Raw genomic sequence first — 15,741 nt, 5'->3', positions numbered from 1 at the left:
CATGGGAAACCATTGGACTAATACAATCAATTTTAACTGGCTCAGTACACAGCAATCTACAATTGCACTATTTCAGAGATGACTTTGTGTTATAATGTACTTGAGTATTTAAAATGAAGACAATTCCTTTACTTATACGTTTCTTAGTGAGTTACAGTTATTTTGACTTATTATTCAGTTATTTCAGATTGACATCCAGTCATGGACACTACTCATTACTTCCCTGTACCAGGAAATTAGTTAGTCATTCCTGACTTCTTAAATGCATAATGTTTAAACAGAACCTGTAAATTCATAAAGCTTGAATAATTACAAAAACTGAAGACGCCTGTTTTTTTTTAAACTTTTTATTTTTTTTTTATTTTCAAGTCACACTTCTTGATTAAAACAAAGGTTCTGGAAATTCAAATGTGACTTCCTTGCCAGTAAGTTTCTTGTAAACTGCAGCAAATGTGTCGGTCTGCAAAAAGAATAATGAGGATATTAGAATTATATTTCCACTATCATTTATACATTCAGTATACTTAATAAAATTATAATAAATCAGACAAAGTTTCATAACTTGAATGAAATGATAACACACACACAATTTAACTTGTTTAAGAAACTTCCAATGGAATAAGATATCAGTTTTATCAATACACAAAATAACATCATTTAGTATGCTAAATATTCTCACATATGATTTTAACTAACGCTAGTATCTATATTTAACTAGCTAACTATATTAGAAATGAAAACAGCTCATTTTAATTTTTACAGAGCAGCATCTCTTTCCAATCTTGAAAGTAAATTTTGATAAGTTCATCTACACCGTAAAAAAATGCTGATTTATACAGTCAAAAGTCGTTAATCCGGACCTCAAAGCTACAAACATTCTGCGCGTGCGTCGCATTGACGCACGTGCGTAAGACCTTTACGGCTGCGAATATGCGTGTGCGCATAATACATTCACGCATGCGCGTTTAATGTACAACGGACGGTATAAGATAAGCTAAAATTATCTAATTCAGTTAATGTTGCAGATTGCGTTGTTCCTTAATCTTCGAATTGGATCCGGCTTATTATTTTTTGCAGACTGTTACACCAATTTTATAAAAGTAAGCTTGAACTTTCGATTATGTCAAATATAATTTCCGATATATATTTACTAATATGTAAAGGATCTACAAAGCGAAAGTATGTTTCGAAGTCCATTAAACAAAAAGTGGAATTGCTGCAAAAAATGGATAAAAGCATATCCTTCGTTTTTCTAACCATTCCGAAATCTGTTTATCAATTTCACGCTGCTCTGCGGCGGGAGAGGGGGGGGAACGACGCGGCGCGCAATGAATTGGAAGTTGATCTGTCAGCACTATCCTCATCTTCAGGGCAGATGTTTTTATTTTATTTGGCTTATAATTCCTTACTAAATGTAGTATTTCATCTCGATGTACTCCGTCTTTCATATGATTTAAATCAAATTCCCCATCATTATAATTCGCTTCCGATAGTGAAGAAAGTGACACAGAGGTTATTGAAAACGAAAAAATTTCGATTGACAAATTAGTTGGTATTCTCAACTCAGCAATTATAGGACTTGAACAGCGGAACTTTGTAACTGAAGAAGAAATTATGTCTGTTTATAGAATTAAAGAGAAAGTATTATCACATGAAACGAAGCAACTTAAACAACTTACATTGAAAGAAATGTTTAATAAAGTAAACAAATAAATATTAAGCTTTTTCTTTTTGTAAATTTTGATAATCTTTAGATCATAATTGTTCTTTATTTCATAAATTACGGTTTCATATTTTTAATTTTGTAATTTCTGCATGCCATCTTACCAGATTTAAACTGATGATCTATAATCCGGAATCGCCGAAGTCCCGACGAGTCCGGATTAACGACTTTTGACTGTATGATAAAATGACAAAAGAATTCATTAGTACACAAATTACTTAAGTCATACGAATTTGAGAAGTTTTTAAGTATATATATATAATACATAACTTTCTCCTCACAGAAATATGGTTTACATTAAATAAGGCAAATAAATAATAATAAAAACTGACAGTTCTGAATATAACAACCCTCCCAAAAGAGAAAAATGCTCATGCTACAAGCATGTTCATACTTCTAAAGTTGAATTTGCAATTTGTAGCCGTTCCTCAACAGACACTAATGCCGGCTAGCTTTAAAAGGATTTATTAACAGAGCACACAGGAACGGTTACAAACAAAAGAAATATACATTAAAATGAAACATCAAACAGTTAAATAACAGAGACATAGTAAACTAACATCATGGCGACTGGAGTTCGACTGACGTTTTTCCATATCGCCACGAGATGGCGTTTAAATAAAATAGTTCGGTTACAGTTCATGAGTTCATGGCATGAATAAAATAGTTCAATTACACTTAAATAGGTCTGTTACAAATTTCAAATGATTGGAATAAAAGACGGGGGACTTCAGGTTTAATATCAGCTACTAATCTAACAGAATATGTACCAATTCTGCAATAAGTGTTCTAATTAGTATAGGATTATAAATGAAATTTAGTTTATTACACCTTCATGGTAATTCTTCTGATTGCAGGTTGAAATTTTATAATAGTATTGGTTCAGTTTTGGCTTTACATGTCCCTCCTCCTCTGTAGATCCCACTTTCCTAACAAGTATTTTATTTTCATTCCTACCCAATGTTTTTTATTTTTGGTATTTTGTTTCCGAATGAGAGGGAGATTCAGATTCGTGGGTGGGGGTTGAGCAATGTAATGCATCTTTAACCGAGTCATTTGATATAAACAAATGCAGGTATTCTCGCTGCATTGAGGTACTTTTTATTTTTATTTTTGCAATATAGTGGAACAGACGTTCTATCATTAGATTCTTTTTTACAACTCTTACATTTTTCCGGCTTTGAAATGAATATTTTAGCCAGAAACGTATTTTTTTAATGGCAAACAAAAGCAGTATCTAAACATAGATTATATACAAATGCTAATTCATTAGTGTTGAGTAATGTAATAGCTCTTACTGCCTCATTATTTTATATAAACAAATGAACATGTTCTTGATGGTTTTGAAATACTTATAATTTAATTTATTAATTTTTCTTTTATTTTTTTTATCCCGTTATAGTGGAATAGATGTTCTATCATTAGAGACTTTTTATTACTCTGAGCTTCCTGGCACTGAGACGAATATTTTGTATCCTTTAGCAAAAGTTTTTTTAATGGCAAAATGAAAGCACTATCTGACCGTAGAACATATACATATGCTAAATAAGTCAAATTTGGCGAGTAAAATAGCAGCAGATATTATAATCCTGTGACATATGCGACGTTGGACTTAGCGTACACCCATGTTTCAAAGAATATCATATACTGTCTCATTTTGAAATATTGCTTACTTTTTTGCTCGTTGAATTTTTATGAAAGACAGTTTTAATATTTTTTAATTTTAATAGTGCATTGTGTTAAATAAAATCTGCGATTGTTTGGATATTTTTCCTTTTATATTTATTTGTGGGATAAGGGGAAAATTATATTAATAAAGCATTAATATTAATTCTGACAACTATCTGAATATTTTTCTCATAATGTATATTGGATGAAAAATTTAATTTATACGAATTGTTTTACAAAGTTAGGCCTAGCAGCGCAAATTGCCCGTCCCCAAGACAACGCTTCAGTAAGAGATGCCTGTCAAGAATGGGTTACTTACGGCTGGGACATACGTGCCTTAGCTTCTGGCTTGAAAACCATTTGTCAAAAACAACCCCTAAGCTAAATTTACGTTATTTATGACATATTTCTCCCCCTTGGATAGAAAACGGGCTAAATTGTTTTTAAGAATTCATAGTCGAAGGGTTAAATATTTGTTAATAAAATTATTAAAATGCACTGGAAAACTAAAATGTATTTATTTAATGTACTGTACACAAAGTTACTAGCTGTGCCCAAAGCAAAATTTTCACATGAACACTAAATGCATAAAAACAGCTCAGTATGAAATCAGTTCATTTTTTCAAAAAAGAAATAATTCTTTTGTAGCCAAACCAAGGAACAAAAGCATTTCAGATCACATACGACGTCATGATTTAAATTTAACATAATGTAATAGCTTTTTCTTAATATCAGTAAAAGAATTATATAATCTGAAACAAAAAAGTTACCAACAGCTAGTTATTTAAAATGGCTGACGAAAAAAAAAAAAAAAAAAAGGTTGACATACAATGCTGTCACATGCAACTGCATGCTTTTTCAACATCAGAATATGACCTTACATAATAATATTTAACACTTGGCAATGCTATTTTTGAGCCATATTTTGTAAAATAAATTTTTTTATTAAAATATGCTATGAACTAAAATCGATCGGTAACACTTCTAAATAAAGCTGATTTTTATCCTTAATATGCCCGACTAGTGCGCCACTCGGGAAAAATAAACTAAAAAATGGGCGTTTTTGAAGTTTGTAATAAATATCTCAGCCAATTAAAGGTCACACATAGATGAGAATGGTTGAAATAGCTTTAAACAAATTTTTGGAAGCCAGGGGAACCTCTCTCCCCACCACTCCACTCCAGATGAGATAATGGCACAGATTTCAATAGTATAGATTCTGACGTAATATATATATATATATATTAACTTTTGTATGCTACCGCTAATTTAATGTTGTAATTTTCTCACACTTTTATACAGAGAAAAATCTTGATAAGAAAGGAAAGTTTCAATTAATCAAAATTCTGTTTAACACGGTAAAAATAAAATTAATGTGCATACTATTTTTGAACAAATTTAGTAATTCATACTTTTTTTTTTTTATTTCCAAGATACTTTTTCTCTCCTACTCACATGCCTTCATGGTATAACCGAAAGATCATCACACCAGCAGTCAGGAGGTATGACATTTGGAATCTTGGCAAGGGCACTGCATGTTTTTTACATTTTCTGACTCTTACAATGTAAAAAAGGTTGCTCTAGCTTATTCTTTATTCCACAGCGGCACAAGCTAAAATTTGGTGAACATTTTTCACCCTAGAATCTTGGCAACTATGTGGGGTAACCATTGTGCATGCCACAATATTGCAATAATAAAAACAATATTAATAGGTATAACATATATCTATTTTTGTACTGTTTGTTCTCTATCTCTAAATGGCCATAATTTTCAACTCTAATTATTATTTAAGGCACCTTATGGAACAGCATTGTCATTCAATGAATTGTTTACTATTATTAACTTCTTTCTTATCTGCCAATAAAGATACCAAGGCAAACATTTTAATAAAATAAAGTGAACACTACAATAAAAAATTGACAAATTCATATTAAGCACACATATACAACATTTTATTGGCCTTTTCAGTTACAATTTCTCCTCAACTGTTCAATGAACATAGGCGTTGGATTGTAAGGTCATCATCTAGGCCAAATATTTATTTCTAACATGTATTTAAATGTAATAATTATCAATATAAAAACTTTAATCTCATCGATTCAAATATTTAAATCTAAATAAAATATTAAATGAATCATACTTTATGCTCTATATTAGTTTGTTGAGTCTTATCTAGATGTACTTTCATAAGCCGGGTGCCATCTAATCGAACTCTTGTTCTCTTACCAACTATTTCTGCTGGGAATACTAAATCTTCAAGAATAGCATCATGGACAGCTGTTAAAGTACGACTGCAAAAGTTAAACATTTTACATATTAAAATATTTAGAATACCTATTCTTTATACTGCCAACATTAAAAATATACACAAAATAATTCTCTAGTTCTTATACATTTTCATTACTTATCTCTACTGCTTCACAGATCAGAAACTATCTAGCAGACAATGACACATATTTCTGAGTGTTATATACAGCATACCTGCTATCATCAAGTTATTTAATTCTAGTCACACAGTGATAAAGGTAAAGTAGATACTGTCACTATAATTGCAATAAGCCACATATAAAAGAATTGTGCGAGATGTGTCTCACAAAAGATGCATTTTTATATTATTTCCCTAACACTTCACAGATCAGATACTATCTAGCAGAGAATATATCAGGATTTATCATCTCTGGATGTTATACATCATATCTGCAATCAATCATAATTTATTTTACTGTTAATGGCGACATACAAAGCAGATGCAAGGTATGCTAAACAGCAAAATTACTAATTGGGAATTTTCTCAGCAACTAAATTTTTTGAAATAATGAACAAACTTTACATAGTATTTAATATCTGAAAATACAGTTACACAGTGCAAAAATGCAAGTAAAAATACTTTTTAAAAATATTCTTCAACCAGTTTTCACAAAAAATGCTAAGAGGTGTTGGGAGATTTTGTGTTCTTTAAAAAGAAGCATTGTAACTTTGCTTAAAAAACCGACATAGGCCAGTTTGCTTAGATTTCCCAATGTGTCACTGACACTAAATTTCTTCCACACTCTGCACTACTATTGGCAGTCTTAAAATCTACATACTGTATTTACCACACCAGGGTTCACACATGTAAACACAACGCATTAACTTTATTTAAAATGTATTTTCCCGATTGACAACAACAGTTTCTTCAGAACGGTAATGTTTTGAATTGTAATGTTTGATGGTTATGTTTCTGAATAAAGCAAGTATCTAATAATTAATGTTTGAACGGTAATGTTTGACGGATGTTTTTGAATAAAGGAAGTAATTAATTGCTAATATACACATTTCTGCACGTGGAAATTAAGTACTTTTAAGCACCATTAAAGAAAAAAATTAAGGTCCTATGAGCAAATGCAAACTGAATAAATTCAATTAAAATTATTATATATGCCTGAACTTCACATTTTGTAATACCATCCTAAAAATAAAATAGGACCGCAAGTAGGATGCATTATTATTAAAGGTTGTAAACCAGTTAATATACTTTAAGGTTCCAATAAGCCACAAAACCACTGAGGTTATAAGTTGTTTGTATTATTTTAAGTCTCACTAGTTGCAAAGAATATGTTTTACATGAATTCTTACATTTTTGTGTTTTATCTTGTGGCCACAGTAAGGATTAATGAAATCCAATAACTCGCTTTAATATGCTGGGTAAGCTGTTAGTTATAAATAATTAAATTAGGTAGTTTGATAGCCTTAGTCATTATAGATTTACATAGCCACTATTAAAATATAATTTTTAACAATATTTGTTAAAAAAGCCCTACTAAAATCACAATCTAATAAAATTTCCCAGTTAAAAATACATGTAATTATCTTTATGTATCTTTTCTAACAATCAGAAATTTGTCTCAATACGCAAACCTAGTGTTTTCACTAGTTTTTGGGTGAAAGCAAATTATGTCTGCACGTAACTACAATGTCAGACAAAGGTTTAAATAAGCCTCTTATTTAACCTTTTCACAACGGCACACTTTTGTTTAAGATGCTCATGCGGAACGGAAGGGAATCGAAGGCAGTCACCGTACAGGACGGAGGTTTTGCATCGCTAAGCCCAATAAATAAAAAGAGAGGGGAAAAAAAAAAAAAAAAAAAGAGGAAAATAATGTTTTACTTCTAGCAGTGTAATTTTTGGTATCATTTGACATTATTACTTGAGCTCTTACATACATTAAAATTAGCACTTAATAACGTTTTTTCTTTATTTTACACGAAAATATAATTAAAATTTTTTTATCTCTTAAAATAATTTTTGGAAGCGCTATTCAAATTATTCCAAAGTTTTAATTGATAAAATTAATCAATAAAGTTTAAAATTAATAAAACAACACAATAAAGACTATTTACAGTAAGAAGTAACAAAATTTAAAATGAAGATTGAGTGTGGTAAATCTCGAAGCATCACTTTCTAACTCTTTAGAAAAAGAATCATCCACTCTCATCTGGTTAGTAAATGGTTCATTAACCAAACGAGGGTATTGTTCCTCTGATAAATAGCACATTCCCACCATAATAGTAGACTGGAGGTGAGGCTTTCCGAAATAAAAAGAAAAGAAACGGAAATATGTCCGAAGGCAATGCAAAATGTAACAGAACTTAACATATAAACCCTAAAAGACCGTACATAGTAAAGGAAAAATAGAATAAAAAAAGGAATTGGATATAAATCAGACATACGAATATTTATATTAGCACGCGGCTATTTAAAGAGCCCACCTCTGTTTATGCTTCCCCCCACCCTAGCAACAGCTGATGAGTAAAATAACAAAGTCAGAATATATCAAACACAAGGTCAGAAACCTAAAACTGTTCATTTCAAAATTAATGGACATAGAATGCCATCTAGTAGCCTTTATCAAAACGTCAGAGCTTAAAATGCGTATACGCATCCCCCCTCCTCTGAATGCAATCTCTAGTGATGCGTAGATGGGACACCCGGCTGTAAGAGACGTTCTTAGGGAATGCATATATGGGATGCCCATCCTGATGCTAATGAAATCAATTACAGCTCATGGTGATATAATTAAACAGGAACAGTCAAATTCAAACTAAAAATATGGACTAGTAGTCATTCATCGTGTATAAAAAGATATCATTATGATGCACGTGGACTTGGTGGTAAACTATGCAATTTAATTTTAATTTAAGCTGGCTCAATAACTATCATGAGGAAACAGAAATGGGAAATTATAGTAAAGATTGAAATCACAAACAGGGTAATTTACATAATAATAACTGTACATATCTTTGAAGAATAATTTTCTTTGTCTATTCAGCTTCTTTCTTCAACATGATTCCTTTCAGAATTTTTGGATTTAAATAAGGATTTCTGTTATTCTAAAAAATGCATTCAGAATGTATAGAAAAGCTGCTAATTTTATTTCTTTAGTAATATGAACATTCAGAAAATATGAAATATATATTGTAAGGGCCAGTTACAGAATCTTTAGAATTTAGTGACACACTGAGCAACAAAATCTAGAAAGGCATTATGCAGCAGAATTTAGGATCCACAGAGATTGCATCAGGTTGGAAAATGCTTAGCTCTATGCATTAAAGCATATTAGGTGAATCTTTTAAATTGTAAGTTTTCTTCATTAATAAAAAATTCCTTTCATTTTTATCCCACACCTGTCCATGTGATAAGATTGAAGCATTTTTGATATTTTCCAGGCCTGTGTCTAGTGAAAAGTAGAGAAAATAAAAGAGAAGACAAAAATGTTAAGAAAAAGATTCTAGTATCAGAAGTATATTATATTTTGATTGTTCTTACAGAAATTCTCCAATAAAAAAATTCATTGCAAATTCTCTGTAAAACACATCCACTGCATGTTAATACCATGGAGACATTTTTCATTTTGTCACATATTTTTTTAATCTTCTAGAATTGAGGGTCTATAAATTTTGCCCTCAAATCCTCCTAAACTTTCCAAGCTGTAATGTCTAAAATCCTAAAGAAAAATCATCCCTACCAATTCTGTAATGGCAAAAAGCCCAGAAATATTTTTGGAGGAAAAAAGGGTAAAAGTGTAAAAACGCGTATACACTTAAAATGCGTATACGCATTTTAAGCTCTAACGTCTAATTTTATAGAGAAAACTAATCCATATTGTGAGAATTCTGAATATTCTGAAACAACTACATGGGGAAAAAACTTGCCATGAAAAAAAATTAAGGAGACATTTTAAATTAATTGCATAGCTAATTTTGCTTTTGACAAGATCTGTTTGGTAAATTGTACTTTATAGCATTATGCCTTGTTTATTTTTCATATTCAAAATAAATTGCCAAAATAGAACTTTATATGGCAGGTTTTATTTTAATGTTATTTTTTAAATATAATTTCAATATATACCATTACTTTAATGAAATTTATCAATGTTACAATGTTTTAAAAAAATTGTTGAAAAATTTCCAGATCTGGGAATTTAAAAATTTTCTATAGAAACTGATCTAAAAAATTACCAAATTTAGAACTGTTTAAATAAAAGAATTCACATCATCAAAACTCCTTGCTCCGAAACTTAAGTATTAGGATACCCTTTATATATTAGAAATAGGAACAAATTATAACCTATGAACCCATTCACCCCTTCAAAAGGTATATAAGTCAGTTAGGACCAAAAATCGATTCCCATAACCTAAGGACTTTTAAGGACAGTAAGAACCCTGTGTACGATCCGGTTATCAGAACATTCAGAAATGTATGTAGGTGTACACATATATATATACCTGCATTTCTGAATTTGGTCTGAATAATGTAACAGTACCATATTTACTTGCATATTACCGGCAATATAAAATGTAAACACAGATGGGAAAATTACATGAGTAAAAAAAAGAATGCTACTGAAACTTTTACAACTCACATTTTTAGAATGCAAAATGTAGTACATTACTATTCATATGTACTTTTAAATATATTATGCTTTTTATTTTAGGACTCACCCAGAAATGATATAAACTGCATAATTTCCCCCTCTCAACTTTTATAAGTTAAAATAATGCAAGCTAATACAGTATATGTATATGTAAAAATTCAAAGCATGACTGGATAATTTTTTCAAGAAAAACTCTGAAGGAACTCTTACTATCAAAACTATTTCAGAGTTCATAATCAATTCCTTTTCAGTTTCATTAGCTTAAATCTTTACCTTTTAATGAATAATCCTTTTTTTATTATTAATTAATTTTAGTGGAAGAAACATATTTCTTCTTGCCTCCTTTTTTTCCAACTCTTAATTTATCTCAGTATAATGAATCTTCTACCACTTAGCTGATACTTTTTGTGAAAAAAGAAAATGATAGTACAATCAACACTTGACTGTTTCATTACGATGATTACACAAAAAACTCAATGGACTATACTACATTGAAAACATGAGATGAAGTATTAATCAACACTGATTTGTAGATATACAAAAAGTGCTCAATGTTTAAGTTTCATACATAAGAATATCATTAACCATACCTCCTCGGCCTTTTCTGCTTATTTTTAACCTTCATTTTTCGTGTTGGTTTTGGTAATATAGTTCTCCTAGCAATGAAAACTACATGTTTCCCACTGAATTTTTTCTCAAGTTCCCGTACGAGCCTTGCTTGAATCTTCTGAAAAGCTTTTAACTGTTGAACTGGTACAGAGATGACAAGAGCCTAAAAGAAATTTCAAAGACAAAAGCATTATTCTTGTGGTAATTGCTTGTTGCAAAAAAACTAAAAAGCACATCTGCCAGAACTAAATAAAATGTTTTAATTAGACAATGAATGGCATTATAGGATAAAAAAAAAAAAGAAAGATAATAAAAGTGTTTTAGATTAGCACCAGAAGAGCTAAAAGTTTTCAACCTAACTTTATAAAGAGAGCACTCCACTTAAGAGTAATCACCTATCTTTAGCTCTCTGGGTGGTCCACCACCACTGTTCAGCATAGCCAGATGGCCACATATTGTTTCCAGGCAGTTTGGCTACATTTTGGAAAGAAATAAACTGCAGGTTTATTCTTTTGCCAAAATACTTGAAAATCAAGTAGCAGGTGTCTTTCTCAAACATTAGAGCACAGTTAAACTTTTTTTCTTGACACTATTTAATTCTTACAGCACTTCGTTTGAAAGGTCACAGTCAGGAGTAAATTAACAAGTTGCCGAGAGATTTACAAAGGAAAATTTCGCAGATACCGATTTGAATATTCAGATGCAGACGGAATAGGTTTTAATCAATCCTTTAAAAAAGAAAAACTACATTTAGAAGATCCTAGTCTCAGAGAATGAGCTGGCTGTATGGTCATTTTTGCACGAAAAAGGTGAACATGAGCCAGTTCTTCCGAGTCTTTTACAAAACCATCACTCTTTAGCAAAAACCCCTAGTGTACTTTGCCTTAATCAAATAATCCAACTAATGTTTAAGGTTCTTCCTTCATGCCAATAAATATTGTATTTAATTACAATGTAACAGCTAGCTGATATACAGATAAGAGTATCGATTATTTCATTAGATAAAAGGTAGTTTGATCTAGATTTCAATACAAGCAATAAACAGACTTCATTGGCTCCCCCCCCATATGTAAAGTGACTATGAATCGCTTTCTGTCCAGAAGCCCTCGATGAAGGTTAAGGTTACATGAATTACTCAAGACTAACTCGACTGTCTATCTATGGGAAAAGATGGCATCATGGGAGAATTCCTACAGGAAATGTGCTCACATTCATGGTAAACTCAAAGCCACAAAACCTCTTATGTTCACCTGGATTTTAACCCTAGTCGAACCACCAGTACTCGGTTATCTTGCTGCTTTTCCCTCTACAAAGACATCCCTATTTTGAGGCAACTAGACGTAGCCTGCTTTGTTACAATCAAATAAGCAGCAAGTTTTCCGTTTTTAAAACGAACCAAAATTTTTTTATCTGGCTAGTAACATTTGCTGCATATGCGTATTATACAATAATTAAAACTTCAGCGATTTTGCACATTCTATAAGATTACCAGATTTAATGCTTTAAAAGCCCTTTTACAAAGAAGATAAAACTACTTTTATGGTTTAGGTTTGTTTTATATTTTAGCCTTACGTTATAATAAGATGTTATTTTGGCCAATCTATTGAAATATATAAAACCATTAAGCATCATTAACTTAGTTGGAAGTTCCTCTATTATGTAGACAATTTTGTCTCATTTTTCAGGAGATGAACAAGAGACAGTTGCCTACATAAAAGTTTTTGTGATTTCAATTCATTGTAAATGAAATAAAACCGAGTTATCTTTAGACATTTTTTTATCTTATGATATCTCTAAGGGTAATAAATTCCTAAGTTGAATTGAAACATCAGTTACTTAGTATAACATCTTGGCCAATTTCAACTTACTGAAACTTATATTGTGCCAGAAATAATGGGAATTCAGAAAAGTTGATCACTTTTTTTTTTTTTCCCTTTAGTAGTCTTCTCTGTAATATAGTATATTCGAATGTATAAGAATTAGCACGTGATTACGGGAAAGCACAAGAACGCTATTCAAGGAGATGGATGTATTTGTGGAAACCTTAAAATATTGCTTTTATTTATGTTCATGGTGGAAAATTCCATATGTAATCAGCCTGTTACATGGGATTTGGTTTGTTTACTGGATTACGTTAAAGGCCACGACAGCTAGCTGTATAAGGCAAAGGATGCCTTTATAAGGGAAGCTGGTTCATATCCACATTATACATTGCAAAAACCATGAAAATGCCCACAAATCCAATCAGTTTGCTGGGATTTGAACCTAAGCAAGCTACCAGATTTCAGCCATTGAAGGATCCATAAAAAATTAAGAAACATTCTTAAAGATATATTTATCAACTAACAGTACAAAAATTAGATTAAAATTCTCTTTAAAAAAGAAAATCCTCTCGAAAGATATACATCTTCTGCCTGATATAATCTTTGTTGAAGTTAAATAATCAAACACAACCAATATATCTTATTTCCTTTTATATATTATAATAAACTATCCAAAAAATAGATGACAAAATAAATGGCAATACAACATTTTAAAACCAAAAATGAAAATGCTTATTCGTTCATAACATTAATTGACAACTTGTAACAGAGCACCACATGTAAATAGTGTTAAATCTAACTACATGGCAGTAATTCTAATGATATGTAAAGCTCCATAAAAAGAGTGACTTTTTTACTAGTCAGAACAAATATTAAAGTAGACAGCTACAAAAAAAATTATATTATTAATTTCAGACTTCATAGATGAATAAAACTGCTGATTTCCCATTAAACACTGACAACACTTGCCCATTTTCATGCAACTTAAGCACGGAGAGGAAAATGCTAATTTTCGGAAGCCAAACAGAATTGAAGAGGATGCAATTCGCTGCAGAGGTAGATGGAAGTATGCACATATATTAGGTAACAGCCAATCACGCTTTCATGTCAAGAAATGTGCAAAAAAGACAGTCTTATAAGAAGCCAGGTTTATGAAGGGTTAGAAAAGTTGATTGCAAATGCTGATACAAGGTGTTTAAAACTTTCGTACAATTTGTTTTCAAGACATACGTATTTCTATGACTTCCAAAAGGTGAATGGAAGATTCCGAGTGCTGGCATTCTGAGGCGCCAATTGAAGCAGGATGTCACAGTCGGCGTTCATCATTCTGTAATTTCACGTTTATGGAAACAATTCCAAATCACACAGACAATTGTCCAAAGGCCTGTAGCCGGTTGCCCAAGGGTTAGAACCCCCGCAGAAGATTGATATATTGCTATTGCAGGCAAGCAGAATAGCAGAGTGACCTCCATGTGCGACATCTATGGTTAGAGCGTTCATTGGTAAGGCGATATCTTCAGCTACTGTACGCCCGGGTAACCCGAGTTTGTGTTCCTTTATCCGCCCAATCAAGAGGGGCATGATTACAGTGGTGCCGAGAACATGTCAATTGGAATGTGTCTGACTGGGGCAATGTCATGTTTACTGACGAATCAAGATTTGCTCTGGAGCCAGATGACAAGCATATAAGGATATGGCGTTAACAACGAACATGCAATTAGTCCCAAAGGAATACTGAACATCACGCATTCCGAGGAGGAAGCATATGGTGCGAGCAGGGATTTCATTAGGATACTGCACCGATCTGCTATCTTTAAACGAGGTTCTTTGACGGCTGTCCAGTATTGAGATGAAATCCTAGAAACCATTGTGAGATTGCATGCTGCAGCAGTTGGCCCTACTTTTGTTTTAATGGGCGATAACGCACGTCCCCATACAGCTGACATCGTCGATGACTACCTGGAGAGTGAAGGGATTGCGCATATGGCATGGCCAGCATATTCACCCAACCGTAACCCCCATTGAAAACCTTTGGGACGCTTTCGGCCATGCTGCACCTTCACATTTCCCACCTCCAGCCAACTTTATTGAGCTGGAAACTGCTCTACAAGAAGAATGGTGATTGCTTAATTCTGCGGTGGTTGACCACCTGATTGAAAGCATGGCCACAAGGTGTAAACTTTGTATACAGATGAGGAAAGATCACATACCATGTCCTTTTTATTCATTTTATGCTGTTTATTTTGACTTTATACGTAATTCTGTTAAGTCTCCAGTATGTCATTATCTGAAAACTTACAAAAAATTAATATTGTTTTCATTTATGTATATAATTATTGATTTTGTTTTATGCATAGATATGATATACATGTATGCTACTTTCCTGCCGAATGTTGTGTCAATCAAAACAGCATTTGTTGATTTTTTTGCATTTCACATCTTCGTGCTTAACTTTTGGAAGTGAGTGTATTACCACATGAATTCAATGAGGTTGGAAAATCTAGATGGCAGTAGGTGATAGACGCATTGCATTGTATCTGCAAATAGTACCCCATGTTATGAGTTAATTTGCAGATGTTCATACCCAGAAGCAGCTTATCAGATTATTTGCTTGAGCAATTGAAAATTCCTAGATTAATGTTCATTGTTCTTCCATATTCGGAACATCATTAATGAAAGCTATTTGACACATTAACAGGCTACAACACCTAGCACTTTGACAACTGATGCCCAATTAACCCTTTCTGGCACATTAGCTTTCAAAGTTGGAATTTCGACCCCCCCCCAAATGTAGGCAGTCTAATCAGGCCTAGGAGTACACTGATAAAATTTTGCGAAGATAGCATTTATTGTTTTAATTATGTTGGTGTGCACGACAGAACAGCTTCGGACAGTTTTGCGAAGATAGCATTTATTGTTTTAATTATGTGGGTGTGCACGACAGAACAGCTTCGGACAGAGTGCTGAAACAAGCATCCCTGAGATGCACATAAAAGAGATTTT

General features: G+C 32.1%; 1 protein-coding gene across 2 annotated transcripts in view; it reads right to left on the bottom strand.

The window, feature by feature from the left end:
* Window positions 1–331: 331 nt before the first annotated feature.
* The window catches only part of RpS7 (ribosomal protein S7), a 36,111-nt gene continuing 20,701 nt past the window's right edge, over window positions 332–15,741 (bottom strand). For both annotated transcript variants that reach the window (XM_035373616.2, XM_035373617.2), the window contains exons 4-6: window positions 10,897–11,078; window positions 5,533–5,683; window positions 332–460 (exon numbers count right to left, since the gene is read on the bottom strand). In XM_035373616.2, coding sequence (XP_035229507.1) covers window positions 383–460; window positions 5,533–5,683; window positions 10,897–11,078 — 411 coding nt within the window. In that variant the 3' untranslated portion in view covers window positions 332–382. The remainder of the gene's footprint in view (window positions 461–5,532; window positions 5,684–10,896; window positions 11,079–15,741) is intronic.

Source organism: Stegodyphus dumicola, chromosome 7, assembly GCF_044657685.1.
Source record: "Stegodyphus dumicola isolate Sdum_Otavi_A_Nest chromosome 7, ASM4465768v1".
NCBI classification, from domain to species: domain Eukaryota; kingdom Metazoa; phylum Arthropoda; class Arachnida; order Araneae; family Eresidae; genus Stegodyphus; species Stegodyphus dumicola.
Note: the sequence above shows the minus strand (reverse complement) of the source record. Positions and strands in the feature narration are given on the sequence as shown.